Raw genomic sequence first — 18,570 nt, forward strand, 5'->3', positions numbered from 1 at the left:
AATACTCCAAGTGAGGCCTCACCAGTGCTTTATAAAGTCTCAGTATGACATCCTTGCCTTTATATTCTAGTCCTCTTGAAATGACTGCTAACATCACTTTTGACTTTCTCACCACAGACTCAATCTGCAATTTAACCTTTAGGAAATCCTGCACAAGGATTCGCACGTCCCTTTGCATCGCAGATTTTTGAACTTTCTCATTTAGAAAACAGTCAACCCTTTCATTTCTTTTACCAAAGTGCATGACCATACACTTCTTGATGCTGTATTCCACCCGCCACTTCTTTACTCAATCTCCTAATCTGTCCAAGTCCTCCTATAGCCAATCTACTTCCTCAATACTACCTGTCCTCCCATCCACCCATCTTCATACCAACTGCAAACTTAGAAACAAAGCCAGTCAATTCCATCATCCACATCATTGACCTATAGTGTAAAAGGAAATGGTCTCAACACAGACTGCTGCAGAATACCAGTCACTGGCAGCCAACTAGAAAAGGATCCCTTTATTCCCACTCTTTACTTCCTGCCAATCAGCCATTGTTCTATCCATTGCAGAATCTTTCCTGTAATACCACGGACTCACAATTTGTTAAGCAGCCTCATGCCGGCACTTCTGGAAAATCCAAGTACATAACATGAACCAATTCTCCTTTGTCTATCCTGCTTGTTATTTCTTCAAAGAATTCCAACAGATTTGTCAGACAAGATTTTCCCTTGAGGAAATCATGCTGAATACAGCCTCCATCATGTGCTTCCAAGTACCCCAAGATTATACAGTTCATCTTATTACTGTGGAGTTTATATAATTTAATCTCCTGCTAGAAAGTGGCAATTACTTTCAAAATAAATTTACAATACTTACAGGAAAATGTAGTTTAGATCTGGAAGATAGCAATAGTGTAACAATGGTGTCAATGGTACCAATCTTGTATTTTAATATGCTTCTACCAAGTACCTGAGTTCTATTTCTGTTTCCACATTTTCAATTTGTTTCTTTAAAGATGGATCCTGTTCTGTGTTTTTCATCAACTCAGTTAGTGTAAAAGTTCGCCTCTACATAAAAAGAAAGCACACTTAAACTGGAGAAAGACACTAGTACAAATTCTACTTAAAAAGGAAACTGTGTTGATCATTTAGAATAGGCATATAAATGGAGGAAATCAAATTGGGGAAAATGTGGAAATGTGATTTAACAGAAATTGCTTTAAAAACACAATCAAATCATCCTGCAAGCAGCTAGATTCATGGGATTGGCTGGCATTTGAAGAAACTTGCAACAGAAATTAAAGCGTAACCACAATAGAAATTTGATAACAATGAGCTGTTGGAATCAAAAGAGCTAGATATTTTCAAAGGGCTAAGAACTTGCAGTATCATCAATAAAATTAATTTTAATGAATTAAAATATTATGTTGAGAGTAGAAGAGATTTGAATACAACCAAAAATAAATAACAACATTCCAAAAAGATTGCCACTTATTGCAGTACAAGCTTAAAGTGCTGAAGATCTTTCATACCTTTTACAACTTTGGTCACAGAAATCAAACTAGACAATCTTTCAAGTTCCTTTGGTTTTATGGCCTATACATACCCTAAGTTTTGGTGGTGGATGATGGGCCTCTTTCTTTTCTTTGAGAAAGGCAAGCTCCTGTGCCAAAACTTTCCGATCATCTAGTAAAGTGTTCAAGTGATGACGAGCTTCCTCTATACTTACAAGTACCTCCAGTTCATTGACCAGCCAATTCTACAAAATAAAAGATTTTGTAGCACACAATTTATTTGAGTGTGAAGATACAGCATTATTGAAGCAATGTACATTTGGTGTAATGATCAGCAAATAGATAGATAGATAGATACTTTATTCATCCCCATGGGGAAATTCAACATTTTTTCCAATGTCCCATACACTTGTTGTAGCAAAACTAATTACATAAAATGAGGATATTTTATAAAATGCTATGTATATTAGCATGTAGAGTCAACCTGAAATTGTCAGACTTTTAGAAATGCAATCATAATATGATAAAATGTAATATTAAAATTACAAATGATTTACTTAAACATGAAACTGAGGCCATTAAATACAAGTATTTAATACAAGGCCATTAAATTCTAAAGGTATGAAATGTGCGTTGGATTTGATAGATTGTGAAACTCCAGTAAAACAGCAAGATGGATAGACAGGCAACTACTGATGTTTATAAAATTAAAACATAATTCTAGTTGGCTGTAGGGGTTGGTGTTGGGGCCACTTCTTTTCATGTTATAATTCAATGATTTGAATGACATGAATGAGGGTTTGTGGCCAAGTTTGCGATTCATACGAAGATGGGCAGAGTGGGGAGGGGCAGGTAGTGTTTAGGAAGCAGGGAGACTGCAGAAAGACTTAGATTAGGAGAATGAGCAAAGAAGTGGCGGATGGTATACAGTGTAGGATCATGCACTTTGGTGGAAGGAATAAAGATATAAACTATTTTCTAATTTAGGCAAAAATTCAGAAATCAGAGTTGCAAAGGCACTGGGACTGTACTCATTGGGAGCTTAGAAAAATAGTGGTGGTGGTGGGGGGGTGGGGGGTGACATCTCATTGAAACCTGTCAAACATTGAAAGGCATAGATTGTGGATGTGGAGAGGATGTTTTCTCTAGTGGGCGAGTCCAGGACCAAAGAGCACAGCCTTCAAATAGAAGGATGCCCCTTTAGAACAGAAGAGGAGAAATTTATTTAGTCAAAGGGTTGTGAATTTGTGGAATTCACTGTCAGAGATGGCTGTGGAGGAAAAGTCATTGGGTATATTTAAAGCAGAGGTTGATAGGTTCTCGATTAGTCAGGGTGTCAAATGTTACAGGGAGAAGACAGGAGAGCAGGGCTGAAAGGGATAATAGATCAGCCATGATGGAATGGTGGTGCAGACTCAATGGGCTGAGAGACCTAATTCTGCTCCTGTGTCTTATGGTTTATGGTCTTATACTTAAGAATAATATCCCTTCATACACAAGAGCCATCAGGGAAAGCAGCACTCATAGCAAACCAGTGTTTATGGCAGTATCAGATCAAACAAAGGTTACTGTCAAAATGAGTAGCCAACTACAGGATTGGTAAACTTCAATTCAGGAAGACAACCAAAAACTTGGAAAAGAAAGATGATTAGAAGTAATCTAGTGAGAAACAAAAGTAGACTGCAGAAAAAGGAAACAGAAGACTAGTAAAAGTAAATACAAGGCCCTTGCAGATCATGAGAAATAATAAGGAAAGAGAAGAGAGATGAAGGATATGCTGCCTGTTTTTAAAGATGACACAAATCATCCAGATAGCAGAAAGAAATTAGCATTATGGGGATGGTGGGGGGGGGGGGGGGGGGTAAAAGGAGGAAAAATTAATGAATCCAACAGTTGATTAATTCCAATTACCCACCGATCTTTTTTGGAAGAGGGTGTTATTGAGCATACTCGGGTATCTTCCAAAATTCATTGGATTGCAAAGCAGTTCCATATGTGGAAATTTGTTAATGTAACTCCATTATTTAAGAATGAAAGCAGGGTTCTACAGTTACTTGGCCTAGAGGCAGCAGTGAAAGAAAATTGTAGAAGTAAAAAAAACCAATATATTTAGGCAAGGTCAGAATTGTTCGACAAATGCGTTAGATTTGGAGGTTATTACCAACAGGAAAAAGGGAGAAAAAACACTGCATATAGTATATTTGAATTTTGAAAAACCTCCAATTAAGCAATCACTTGGGATGGAGGAGGGCAACACTGTGCATTGAGGAATAGTTAAAAATGACAGAAAATGAGAAAGCAGGAATAAACATGTTTTGTTTTAAATTTTGGGCCCAAAAGCTTTGACTAGTGAATATCACATGGACCCCAGTTGTTCACAATTTAATTTACAAGTCTTTAATTTACTGTATATGAAGGGAACAACATTATCTACAAGTATCAAAGCAGAGGACTACAAAAAAACTTAAACCTGGTGCCCACGTATAGGAATCACTGAAGGTAGAGCAAGTGATTAGGAAGGCAAACATGTTGCAATAAATATATTACAAGATGATTGGAGTACAAAGAGAAAGGTCCTACTGAAGGTATATAGATAAACCTGAGGCATGATCACACCTGCAGAACTTTCTGGTCTCAGATTCCAGGGATGGATTATACAGGAGTACATTATAAATTCACCAGACTGCTAGGAATATTTGGGAGGTGAGAGAGAGCGGGGAGGGTGGTCCTTGACATCTGATCTCATTGAACTGTGATAATTTTTAAAAAAATAAATCAAACCCATTTCTCCGTGGTGGAGGCAGAAACAACTGGGTATTTTGAGAGACTCCTGGATGGATACTTGGAGCTTAGAAAAATAGAAGATTATGGTTAAACCTAGGAAGTTCTAAGGTAAGGACATGTTTGGCACAGCTTTGTGGGCCAAAGGGCCTATATTGTGCTGTAGGTTTTCTATGTTCTACGTTCATCCAAATGCTATCCAGGCTCCTGAGCATTTCCAGGATTGTGTTTGTATTTCAACACTCCATTTAAAAAGGTACAAATTACAAAACTGAAAAGACCTCAGGGAATCAGTATGCTGTTCACTTATTGATACCAGCCTCTGATCAACTTCTATGTATGCAGTATATGTAAAACCAATTGAATTAATTTGTGGCATAGTATATACTCCATATAATATTGGTTTTAAGGGAAAACAAAACCATACTTAGATGCATTTTGTTGTAGAGTATCTAAAATGTTTGATTATATTGCAGATCATTAGTAACAAGGTCCATTGACTACAAAATTTTAGCCAGTACAGAATGTTCACAGCAGAAAGCAAACTAGAAACGTTTCAAATGTACATTGATTGTACCTGAATTCTAGCTGCAGTCCCTTCCATTCCACGGTTTAATTCTTTCCGTTTTTCAGAAGCATCCTTCTGCTTCTGTAACGCATCACGCAAACGTTTGTTTGCAGCAGCAGCCTGAGGAGGCAAAAGAGGTGATAGATTAGAATCTAGCAAGCTTTACCAGACCCTCTGCCCCGCCCAACCCACCCCCCCACCCCACAGACTTGTTTACAGAAAAGCTTTTTCCGGAAAGTTACTAAGTAAAAATCAACCATCAAATCCAGTAAAAGCAATGTACTATTGCAAGCACAATGTATCTGCACTAAAATTTAAAATTTTAAATCTTGATCTGAAAGCAAACATCTCCATTTTATTTTCAATAACTGCTCCACATAATTAAATATCTTTCAGTTAATTTGTTGTTTTTTTAAAAAAAAATTTCAGTCCCATCCTGGCTGGGTACAAAGGTCTCAGGAGACAGCTAGGGAGAAAAGATCCAACTTGTTATCCAGGATCCAAAGTTGCCATACTTACTTCTTCAGTCTTTCGTCTTAATACGTTTGCTTGCTGTTTGTAGTTTCGTTCTAGTTTCAGCAGCTCATACTGTCTTTTACGATCCTACAGAAAATATTACATCAGTTGGTAACATAGTTTGAACATTGCAGGTATCCTCTACTTTACCTGCTTCCCAAGATAACCCCAATAAACAATGCAGATAGAATTCATATTATAAGCAACAAGCATGAAGAGGCAATTTAATTGTAATAGTCAGATAGTGCCTCTTCTCTCATCTTCATGTCACAGTAGAAATAAGTGAGTGTTTTTATTTACAAGTCCAAATTTTTAATGTTCAGTGTTTCACATTAATGTATCGTGCAACAGGACCAATTCTCCAGAGGACACATTGCAAGTTAAGTCTCAAGTACACACTACAAAAAAGGAAATTTGTATTTGGACATTGCTAATGAGTCAGTGTGATAAATATTGGAGAGTAATGAACCTTCAAACATAGAGCAATATGGCATGGGAACAGACCTACAATGCTGTGCCAAATTAATTAATCCCCAACAAACCCCCTTTTATCCCTCCATTCTCTGCACATCCATGTGCCAAGAGCTTTGCATTTGCTATTGTTTTTTTAGAACTGAAAACAAATTAATGGAAAATGGAAGTGAAATAATACAACTCAAAATTTAAATTTACCCAAGTAGGTGAACCTCCATGCTCAATTTAACTCATCTTTAATGTACTACCTTCTCCTTCAGTTGCAGAACTTCCTTGTCTTTCTCCGCTTTCCATCTACGAGACTTCTCAGCCTCCTCTCTCATCTGGCGCATCAGCTGAACTCTCTGACACTTCAGAGCCTAGAAGACAAGGCAGCCATTGAAGGTTTAATATTTTGGATGATCCATGTGAAGAATTCACAACAATCAAGACAAATTTGAATGAGGATAATCTCAATTTAGACTGTTATACAATTTAAAAATCTTAACCAAATTATATCCCTATTATTTCCTTCATAAACAAATACTCTATATTGCATGGAAATAAAACATAGCATAAAGAAATCCATTCCATGTTTAATTAAAAACTTGAAGTACATGGAAATGGTCAGATACATTTACAGCAAAACTCTAATAAACTACTATTCAATTATTTGGTAACTGATTCCCAGAGCCCTATTTATGTTACTTTTAAGACCATGATTACTCTAAAGTTTAAGCTAATGACATTTACAAAATATTAAGAGACTGGGGTATCAAAAGGAGAATATTTAATAATCTGGAAAGTCAATCATTCAGACAAGAGTTTGCCAGATTATTGGAGTTTTCCTACATTTCCAAAGCCAGGACAGGAATAAAGTAAACCTTCTAAGACCAGCCTAATATGGTTAATATTTTGATACAAGACTACAGAACAATTAATTACTTTGCTGAGGCAGGAACTCAATGGTTAAAAAGATAGTACCAAACCAAATAATGAGTCATACAATTTAAAAATTTACATTTCAAATTAAAAGATTAATGTTCTGATTTTGTTATTTTACCATGGAGGAAAAAAATGTACTTTACCTGAATTTCTTGATTCAGTTTGTTAACAGTTCCTTCTGACTTTTCTTTGATTTTAATGATTTTTGACTGCTCCTGCAGCTTCTTTTTAAGGTTTGCCATTTCAGCTTCCAACTCTTGAAGACGCTTCCTTCGACGTTCACTAACCCTACAAAAAGATACCGAGTGAAACAGATGGATTTTTAAACAGTTACCTTTATTGAGAGGGCATTTTACAAACTCCAGATTATAACTCAATCTAATTAACACTGTTGCCAGTATCAGATTGAACTCTGTTCTTTGGATCTCTGGACTGGCAACCAATGCCACCATCGCATCCAATACACTGAAAGTGAAGAAATTTCTGATGAAAAACAATTCGGTGGAGGAACCCCGATGGTCAAGAAGCATCTGTGAGGTGGGGAAAGTAATTGTTGACATTTGGGTTGAAAGAAATTTCTGCTTACAGGCTATCACCCTGAAATATCAATACCATTTCTCCACTGATGTAGTCTGACCTGCCATGTGCCAGCATTATTTTCTGTATTTATTTTAGATTTCTAGCACCTCCTCTTAGCTTTTTAAAAGAAACTTCTAACCCTGGTCCTAAATGTTCATCCTTTATCCTTACATTATGTTCTGTAAAAAAAAAACACTCCAAGGCTAGATGAAAGCACTACTCAATTATGTTAAGCACTCAAAATCTTTGTGGTTCAGTTGCTTTTTCCTTCCCATCATGTTGATGTTTTCTGACACATAACACCAAACCTCTTCCACTACTCAACCACAATCTTTCATGAAATCCATATCTTATGTACCACAATTTCACCTCAACATGAATGGGTATCATGTACGTGGTAAAGAGTTAACTACATATCATGAAGCGAAAATTTTGCTCTCTACATTTAACACCTACCTTTGATGCTGTAACAGCTTGGGCCCAACTATGGTAATAAACTACTTAGGGTACCACAACCTAATTTCAACACAAACTCCCAAACATCAAGTTTACTGCTTTAGAAGTTTACCATTTTGGATCAGACAGGATCTGGATTTTGCTTTCCACCTCCAAAATTCTTCGCCATACACAAAATGTTCATAACTTTGATAATGGGCAAAAGTAGCTTTCTTAACACATGATCATTTTATATCTCCTACTTCAATTGCCTCCTACACCAGTTACACCAGTCAGATTGTCCAGCAGTTTTAGACCTTTCTCAACAATAGATATTTATATACAACGTAAAGAATAAACTCCAACTTCAATTCAGTCATATTCAGGATGTCTCAGAGCAGCCAGAGGTCATGGTGTACATTGGCACCAATGACATAGGTAGAATAGGGGAAAGAATCCCTGTGCAGTGGTAATAGTGAGTTAGGAAAGAGACCGAAGAGCAAGACCTCTAAGGTAGTAATCTCTGGATTACTTCTAGTACCACATGTTATTCAAGGCAGGAATAGGATGATAGTGCAGATGAATGAGTGGTGCAGGGGCTGGGTTTCCAATTTCTGGATCATTGGGATCTCTTCTGGGGAAGATACGACCTGTACGAAAAAGGCAAATTACACCCATATCTAAGGGGGACCAATACCCTTGTGGGTGTTTGCTAGAGCTACTGGGGAGGGTTTAAACTAAAATGTGGGGGGAGAATGGGAACTAGAGTGATAAGTCAGAGGATGAGATAGTTGACGTACAAGTGAACATAATGTATTGTGAGACTGAGGAAGGACAGGCAGATGATAAGGCAAAATATTAGTGGGATGAGTTGCAATGTAACATGGGGCAAACTTGAAAAGGGTGATGAATACAAGACTGAAGGTGTTATATTTGAATGCACACAAGATGTGGAATAAAGTAGATGATCTTGTAGCATAGATAGAGATTAAGAGGCATGGCGTTGTGACCATCACTGAGATGTGGCTGAAAGAAGATCAGAGTTGGGAGCTTAACATCCAAGAATACACCTTGTATCAAAAGGATCAGTAAGCAGAAGTGGTGGGGTGGCTCTGTCGGTAAAAAATGAAATCAAATCCTTAGAAAGAGGTGACATAGGATTGTAAGATGTAGAATCCTTTTGGGTAGAGTTAAGGAGCTGCAAAGATTAAAAAGACCCTGATGGAGTTATATGATGGCTGGACGCCAAGTCAGATTACATTTAAAGCAGAGGTTGACAGGTTCTTGGTTAGTCAGGGCATCAAAGGTTATGGGAAGAAAGTGGGAGAATGGTTTTGAGAGAGATAAGGCAGCCATGACGGATTAGCAGAGCAAACTTGACGGGCCACGTAACCTAATACTGCCCCATCAATCCCTACGCAGGGTCTTGGCCTGAAACATGGATTGTTTACTCTTTTCTGCAAGTGCTGCCTGGTCTGCTGAATGTTGTGTGTGTGTTGCTGCCTTACATCTCATAGCTTCCTGCCTCTGATCTCAGATTGTGTATAAAATTAACATACAACAGGAGCAATTGCATCCAGCAACAGTCTAAATAATTCTGCCTCTTCAAGGCATTACAATAAGTCTTTAAAAGCAAGGAGCAGACATTAACTGCAAATCTATTTATGGAACCAGAGAAGTACTGTACACTTGAAACAGGCCCTTCAGCCCATCTAGTCAGTGTCAAGTCATTTAAACTGCCTGCTCTCACAGATCTGCACCAGGACCATAGCCCTCCATATCCCTACTATCCATGTACCTATCCAAAATTTCTCAAACGTTGAAATAGAGTTTGCATGCATCACTTGCACTGGAAGCTCATTCCACATTCAACACTCAGTGAAGTTTCCCTTCGTGTTCCTCTTAAAACTCTTCATCCTTATCTATGACATCTTGTTACAGTCCCACCAAGCCCCAGTGGAAAATGCCTGCATTTGCCCTACATATACCACTCAATTTTGTATATCACTATCAAATCTTGTGTTCCAAAAAAAGAGTCCTAATCTATTCAATCTTTTTAATTTAACTCAGATTCTTGTTTTGTCTCATTCTTTCCACCAGTTTTTATGTATTCCATTGCCATTCACACCATCATCCAAGTAACTTTATTCATCAAGGACTTTAAAAAAAAGGTAAACATTACGACATATGACTTATTATAAAGGAAGTAGCATAAAGTTGTTATCCACTAACACTGGACCAAGGAACTCGTTCAGAGGAGTCCTGGTATGAAGCAACTGGCTCCACAAAAAAAGAGGTTGGTTGTGGAATGATTTGAAAGGCTTTCTCCAATATTTAAAACATTTTCACTGAGTATACCATTAAGGATCTCAATCGGATACCGCCTTGATGTTTCACATCAGCAATCAGCAGCCCAGTTCTTTTATCTATAAACGTACCAAATTACAAACTGACCCAGGTACACCTAAACAGAGTAAGTTGTAGCTTAGGTGGCAATATCAATTGTCTCTTTACTAACAATCAAGAATAAACTTGCAGTGCAGAAAATTATGAAGTTCACATTTCTTTATTTTTTGCAAATAGGACATAATTGGGCAATATTAATCAAAAATGCCCAATTCTTACACAAAGGCCCTCACAAAAATTACTTACTGGCAGGATTTCTGTTTATATGTTCTTGAAAAACCTGTACACATTCCAGTAAAAATGCAAAGCTTTAATAATATGAAAGGTCCAAAATCTCTTCATACTCAGTTGAGTCTGAACAATAATTCAGAAACACTAAACAAGATCGCAAGCTTCCAATCTGTTTCAAAAATTTTGGCACATTTGACACACGATTATAATAAACATTTTGATCCACTGAATCAACAATCTGCTTCTCGTTTAATCTCCTCAAATCAAAAAGTAAGCCTCAATTTCCACTTGTTTATTAGGATACAAGATGCCAACATGAACTTACTTGGTTGCATTGGTGTCCTTCTTTGCACTATGTAGTGCCAGTACGAGCTCTTCTTTTTCTTTTTGTAGGGCAGAAACTTCACTTTCAAGGGATTTGATGTTCTCCTAGAAAAGGCAATAAATACTTTAGTAATCAATGAGAATGTTTAATACAAAATAAATTGTACCACAACATATTTTGGGCAAAATCTTTGGAAAAAAAAAATAACCCCTCGCATTTAAGCTTACCTCATACACAACATGGACAGGTTCCATTTCACAGTCACCCTGGGACATTTTCCGTGCAAGTTCTTCTTTAAGTGCTAGTACTTTATTCAGCTCCATCAGCTCTTTTGACATTTGAGCATGCCTCAATGCATGACTGGCAGTGAAAGGATCAGAATCCCTCTTTTCTTTTAAGGCTCCATTTTCCTGTGAACAAAAGGATTTCAGAAATCAGCTGGCAGTACTACTGCAGTAACAAGGGTAATGTTATATAGCTTAGTTTAGGTGGTTTAGGTAGTTTAGTTTAGCACACAGAATTTCAGTCTTTACTTGTTAAAGCCAGAGCCATACAGCACAGAAGCAGCCCTTCAGCCCAACTGGTCTAGATGTCCCATCAAAATTAATCCTAGTTGCCATTGTTTGGCCCACAATCTCCTAAACCTTTCCAAATCCATGAACTTGTCCAACTCTTTTAAAAGATGTTACTGTTTCTGCCATAACCACTTTCATAGAGCTGATTCCACAAAGATACCACCCTTTGTATAAAAAAGTCAGCCCTCAAATTCCTTTTAAATCTTTCTTAACAGTAAACATGCCCTCTAGTTATTGATACCCCAACCCTGCATAAAAGACTATGTATTCATACCATCTACATTGCTCACGACTTTATACACTTCTAAAAGATCACCTCTCAGTTTATGCTCTCAGGAATAAAGCATTAGAGAGCATGACATCTCCCTATCATTGCAAATCCTTTTTACACTCTTTCCAGTTTAACAACATCTTTCCTATAGCAGAGTGACTAAACTGAACAATACGCCAACTGCGGCCTCACCATTGTCCTGTACAACGACACCATGAAATACCAACTTGTATACGCAATGACTTAAGGAAAGCTTGCCAAAAACATTCATCATCCTGTCTGTGACTGTACTTACACTGAACGATGTGCTTATACTCCAAGGTCCCTCTGATCTACACTACCTAGGGCCTGGCCATACACTGGAAGTCCTACCTGTATTTGACTTTCCAAAAAGCAAAACCTTGCATTTATCCAAATTAAACTCCATTTGTCTTTTCTCAGCCTACTTGCTCAACTCAAGATTTGCCAGTATATTTCGATATAACAACTTTCACCGTCCGCTATGCCACCTATTTTAGGTGTTAGCTACAAACTTAAATGTGATTTGTCCTTCCTTACCCAAACCATTGACATAGATGACAAACAACAATAGGCGCAGCACTGGCACGCAACTGGACACAGACCTCCAGTCTGAGAAACAACCTTCTTCCATCACACTTCACTTTCTACCACCCAAGTGCCTCTACAACATATTTGTATTGCTCATTGTTTTTCCATGGATAAGATCAGAGGAAAGCATGGCTACAATTCCAGTGCAGTTGTGTGCCTGAACTCATAATTTAATACAAACTTTCAAACACTTCTCAAAGCAGATATTAGAACCGTTAAAACTTCTTTATATACAATACACAAAAATGGGGTAACTTACATCTGCCTTTTCTTCCAATTGATGTTCAATGCCAATTCCTTCCAATTCAGGTACGATTTCTATACATTCATTCTATACGTGAAGAATTAAACACAGGATTAAGTTACTTATTTCTAACAAGATATGAAGTCCTGTCAAAATTAGTCTAATGTGATTCACACTGATTAATATTCCTCAGCTTCCAACGTCTAATTAATTAGAAGGCAATCTTCCCCCAGATCTAGTTTTTCCCTCCTCAGAAATGTACAAAAAGCTATCAGGTGCAAAGCACTATCTATGCAGTATTTGTAGGTTACTTTAGGTTGGGCAGCATGAATTGCTGAACCACAATGGTCTGCTACAGCATGTTACCCCACTAAATAATTGCAATCTGATGGAAAAACAAGGGGGAGAAAGGGGAAAAAAAAGTGAATTTAACTTTACTTCTGGTCGGGAGCTGGAACCAAAATTGATTATTTCTCAGTTTCCAACCCTCAGCAAGGAGCTTAGGAATCAAAAATGTACTGTACATTATTAGTAGTTTTATTATGCAATAGCATTTTCCTCAAAGCGATAGTAACCTCTTTATGCACAGTATCATGTTCTCTATAGTCAATTTGTAATTAAAATTTATACGTAGACGAGTCTGAATTAATCCTTTCAAACTATTGCTTATATAGAAAGAGATAGATATAGTTACTTTTATCCTGAAGGAAATTACAGTGTCACAGTAGCATTATATTTGTATAACTGTACACTTGTAAGAGAAATAAGAATAAGAAATAAGTTACCTCAAACAGTCTAAACAGGGGGTGTCATCACTTCCCTGGCTATCGGTTGGCTCATTACAGAGCCTAATGGCCAAGGGCAAGAATAACCTCCTATAGCACTCTTTGAAGCGAGCAGTTGTCTCAGTCTATTACTAAAAGTGTTCCTCTGTTCAGCCAAGGTGGCATGCAGAGGGTGAGAAACATTGGCCAGAATTGCCAGGATTTTCCATAAGGCCCTTTGTTCTATCATAGCCTCAGTGTGTCCAGTTTGACTCCTATAACAGAGCCAGCCTTTTTGATCCATTTATTGAGCCTGTTGGCATCACCCCTGTGGATGCTATTGCCCCAGTACAACACTACTTAGAAGACTGTACTGGAAACAACAGACTGGTAGAATAGGTGAAGGAGAGGACTACATACTCTAAGGGACCTCAGTCTCCTCAGGAAGTAGAGGTGACTCTGGCCCTTGTACACAGCCCCAGAGTTGGTGCTCCACTCAAGTCTGTCATCTAGGTGCACCCCCAGGTACTTGTAGGTCCTCAACACATCTACACTATCAATTGTAACAAGGAGCAGTACAGGCATAGACTTCTTAAAGTCCATCATTTTTGTCCTACTGATGTTGAGCTGCAGATGATTTGGCTTTCATCATTTGACAAAGCCCTCCACCAGGGTCCTGTATTTATCTACTGTTTATACATCCAACTATTGCTGGGTCATCAGAAAACTTCTGCAGATGACATGACTCTGTGTTGCATCTAAAGCCCGAGGTATACAGGATAAACAGGAAGGGAGCCAATACAGCCCACTGTTGCTTGTAGCCATGTCTAACACAGCTCTGAAGCCACACAAACTGTGGTCTGCAGATACAATAGAAGTGCCAATCTGCATTGAACACAGCTTTTCCCCTTGCAGTGAGGGCTGTATGGTATTGAAGGCATTTGAGAAAGCAAAAAAAGCCATGATCCTCACAGTGATGCCCTGCTTGTCTAAATGGGTGTAGGCTCTGTTCTGCAGGTAGATGACAGCATTGTCGACTCTAAAGCGCTCCTGATAGGTAAATGGCAGGGGACTGAAGGTTGAACTGACGGGCTGGAGGTGAGCAGGGGCCAGCTTCTCTACTGTCTTTATGATGTGTGAGGTTAGGGCCACTGGATGATAGTCATTCAAGACTTCAGTTGGCCCTTCTTGGATACTGGGACCACATGATATTTTCCACACAGAGGGGAACCTTTCCAGGCTGAGACCCAGATAGAAAACGTGCTGGAGAACTCCACACAGCTGCTCACCACACTCCATCAGCACCCTGGGGGTCACACCATCCAGATCCAATGCTTTGCTGTGAGCGTTTCCCCAGGGCCCTTCTCACATGCTCAGAAGTGAAGGCGAGACATTTTCACCACTCACTTGTCAATAAACAGTTCACAATCAATGTATTCTTCTCCAAGACCATAGGCAGTAAAGGATGTCTCTTTACTGAGACACAACACTGCTGTATCTTTCAATGGCTCTAAGTTGGGATTGTCTGTGAGGGAGTTCTTTTCTTCTATCCTTCAGGATGAATCCCAACATAATGTACACAATTTCACATTTTTGTGGCTAAGGGAAAGGTACGAATTTCTTTTTGCTTCAGGTGCTAAAGATCAGAGCAATGTAGAGATAGAATGGAATGGAATGGCTAGAGAAAAAACAAATGTTTTGCCCTGCACACTCTGCTAGTGCAAAACCAACTATATGAGCTTCAGACTTAGTAGGCTGAGCAACATGAACAAAATCATCATTGAACAGGAAACAAATCAAGAGGGAAGAGCAAAGGGAATGTAGTCATAATGGGGCTGGGAGGGTTGAGATAAGAAACAGTACAATGAGAGAGATAGTTACAATCTTTTGCAAGTAGAATCCAATGCCAATCTCTGCAGTTGCAGAGGAGTCTGCAAATTGCTCTTTTTTAAAAAAAAAAATTTAGGTCAAATCACCAGTGACTGCTCAGTTTAAATGTTGAAAATGTTCCAATCTGTATCCTTGCTTATTGTCATGCCCTTCATCTTCAGATCTTTAAAACTAGATATGTTGGTTGTCGGTTGTTTCCGACGATGATGCAACCTATGCGGGAGTTTTATAGTGAAATGATTCCTCAAAAAAATCTTAGTCCAATGGTACAAAAAAAAATCAGAATGATTGGAGACTTCCTCAGCTGCAGTGGATAGCCATGACACCTTTGTCTTGGCATGCCCTTTGTTCTCTACAAAGCATTGCAGCACAGCCTTCTCGACCATTGTAGTTGATCTTATCTGCTCAGTCCACCAGAACTGGTTTCACATGCTGGGTAGGCATGCCCGTCTCATGGAGGTTCCTAGCTACCCTCACCTGGGTTATCCCGCCTGTCAAAGCAGCGTACCGGGGGTGTGGTCACTAGATAGCATGTACCTAAAACATTAGAGACCTTGCTGTATTTTTAGTCTTTAATGTTTTCTACCAGTTTCTGGCCTTTATTTCCATTCCTCACACCGTTGAATGATTTAGCCATCTGCTAATACTAAATCTGAAAATAAGGCTCAGTAGCTGGGAATAGCAGATTACCATGCTACCCATGCTCCTAAATATCAGTAGGCTGTATCTCAATTTTCTGTAATGCAATGCCACATCAGCTGTGCCTGCATCAAGAAAACAAGAGTTGACCCCCCCCCCACATACTTTCTTTGAGCAAATTTTAATCTGCATCTCAAATCTTTGGATGGTGATACGTGAACTCTGCATGGGTGAGTTGCTGGGGAGGGAGCTACTGAATCCATTACTCAGGCTCAATTCAAAAAGCAAAGAAAACATACAGATGCTGAAAAATCAAAATAAAGGTAAACTACTGGAAATACTCGACAGGCCATAAACATGCAGTATTAACATTTCAGCCAAATGATCTTTCATTGGTTTATAGCTGTTAACCCAAATGTTAACCTTGTTTCTAGCTTCACAGACGCTGCTTGACGTACAGAGTTCCTCTTGGTTTGGAACGTTGGCCATTAACATAGATTGTGAAGGTAGCCCCTCATTTTCTATTCACTTTCATGTCTAGATGCTTAGCCTGTTAAAATGGCCTCAGGGATTTGGATGCAAAAAATATAAATAAATAAAACAGATTCTGCCAAAAGAAACATTTGTCACTATCTGTCCTATGTAAAATGCCGTGGGTAAGATAAACTGCCATAAAGAGTTAAGAACATTTCATGGATGTGGCACTATGAAAATTTTTTTGGTACTTTATTAGGTACATCTGCCCTGTAATGCCAATATTTATCTAATTAGCCAATCACATGGCAGCAACTCCATACATAAAAGCATGTAGACACGGTCAAGAGGTTCAAGTTGTTATTTAGCTCAAACATCAGAATGGGGAAGAAAAGTGATGAAATTGGCTTTGACGATTTGACCGTAGAATAATTGATGGTGCCAGACAGGGTGGTTTGAGTATCTCAAACTGCTGATCTCCCAGGATTTTCATAAACAACTGTCTGTATAAACTCACAGAAAAACAAAACAACCACTGGGCAGTGGTTTTGTCAGTGACAATGCTTTGTTAATAAGAGAATTCGGAGGATAATGACCAGACTGGTTCAAGCTGATAGAAAGTCAATAGTAACTCAAATAACCACATGTTATAGCAGTGTGCAGAAAAGCATCTCTGAACGTGCAAAATGAACCTTGAAGTTGATAGCTACAGCAGCAGAACGTACACTCAGGAATAGCCTCGGCAATTTACCCGAGTATGGTGTTTTGAATGGGAGTCTAAAACACAAATCTAGGGATTATGTGACTCATGGAAATTTCAGGAAGCCCTCAAGGCTTGCAGTCATATGTTTACCAGCAAGGATTTCTATTCAACATATGGCACTGGCAGTCACACAGAACGATCAGAGGTCTGTGAACAATGTCTGACTTCAAACTCTTCAGCCTAATAACTCAGAAGTGGTTTGTGGTTATTGCTGATTTCCAACAACAAAGTCTTTCAAAAGCAGGAGATAGAAAAGGACCAAAGGATCACTGAATTTTCTTGGGATTTGGACACGTCTCACATCCCAAAAATGTTCCTTCTTCCAGTGCTATTGATGTAGCTTCAAGGCATTCAGCAAAGCAAACTTGACCACCACAGAAAGCTCCCCACATCAAAGCAAATATTGTCAAAGAAACAGCACCAAGACAAAAGTTGTCATTGGATGTAGCACAATTAGATAAACAGATTGCAAAGGTCAGTTCAGTAGTCTACAAAACTAACAAAAAAAAATGCCCAAGTAATTCTCCATGGAAAGGTAGTGAGTGGCCATATCCTTACTCATTCAAAACTGAACTATCAACTAACTCTAGCTATGAATTAATTAAACACTGTGCAAGAAATAGCTTTGCAGCAGATATAACAGAGGAAACATTGGATTCATTTATTGCAGACTATGCACTGATATTTAAACTCAACTTTGAAATCAATTACATAGCAATGAAAAGAGGAGAATTGGTGTTTTGGGCCAGAAAGAGTAGTGGGGGGAGGGGGTATGAAGGTTGTAATAGAAGAAAGGTTTAACAAAATGAAATTAATATTCAGTTCCAAATATGCTGTTACAGTGTGGCAAACTGACCTCTACCCTGTCGAGGCCAGGCAGAAACTCTCAGACATCTCTTCTTATTACCCCTCGAAAAGGAACCCACTCTGGACTATCAGACTACTGTTTCCCACACCATCACCAGCGTTCAATTCTGATCTTATCCGTTGCCATCAACCTCAGTCACTTTACCCCACACTACTCGTTTCTACCTCCTACACAAGATCCACAAACTTGACTGTCCAAGTACACCCACTGTTTATGCCTGTTCCTACCCCACTGAACTCATGACTGCATACAATTCCATTTATTCCCCCCCGGTTCAGTCTCTTCCCACCTACACCCACAACACTTCACATACTCTCAATCTCCTGATCCTTCAACTTGCTAGCCCTGATCGCTTCATTTTCACCAGGTGCGCAGTCTCTGTACACTTTTATCTCCCATCAAGGAGACAACTCTCCACTTTTCTCAGCAAGAGACTCAACCAGTTCCCCTCCACAACCATACTCCTCCATCTGGCAGAAATGGTCCTCACCCTTAAGAATTTTTCAGCTCCTCCCACTTTCTTCAAACTCAAGGTATAGCCATGGGTACCCAGCTATGCCAGTCTTTTCATTGACCACGCGTTACAGTCCATGTTTCAAGACTTCCTGGTAATATTCTCTTACTGCTCTACATTGACGACTGCATTGGTGCTGCTTCATATGCCCATGCTAAGTTCATCAATTTCAGCAACTTTGCCTCCAACTTCCACTGTCACCTTAAATTTATTCAGTC

At 38.8% G+C, this 18,570-nt stretch overlaps 1 protein-coding gene across 1 annotated transcript in view; it reads right to left on the reverse strand.

Annotated features, from left to right (window-relative positions):
- The window catches only part of kif4 (kinesin family member 4), a 62,346-nt gene that overhangs the window by 25,793 nt on the left and 17,983 nt on the right, over nt 1-18,570 (reverse strand). The window contains exons 14-22 of the mRNA XM_073058135.1: nt 12,456-12,527; nt 10,969-11,151; nt 10,742-10,845; nt 6,909-7,053; nt 6,090-6,200; nt 5,371-5,454; nt 4,861-4,971; nt 1,595-1,747; nt 959-1,056 (exon numbers count right to left, since the gene is read on the reverse strand). Of these exons, the coding sequence (XP_072914236.1) occupies nt 959-1,056; nt 1,595-1,747; nt 4,861-4,971; nt 5,371-5,454; nt 6,090-6,200; nt 6,909-7,053; nt 10,742-10,845; nt 10,969-11,151; nt 12,456-12,527 (1,061 nt within the window). The remainder of the gene's footprint in view (nt 1-958; nt 1,057-1,594; nt 1,748-4,860; nt 4,972-5,370; nt 5,455-6,089; nt 6,201-6,908; nt 7,054-10,741; nt 10,846-10,968; nt 11,152-12,455; nt 12,528-18,570) is intronic.

This window comes from Hemitrygon akajei, chromosome 10 (genome assembly GCF_048418815.1).
Source record: "Hemitrygon akajei chromosome 10, sHemAka1.3, whole genome shotgun sequence".
In the NCBI taxonomy this organism is placed as follows: Eukaryota; Metazoa; Chordata; class Chondrichthyes; order Myliobatiformes; family Dasyatidae; genus Hemitrygon; species Hemitrygon akajei.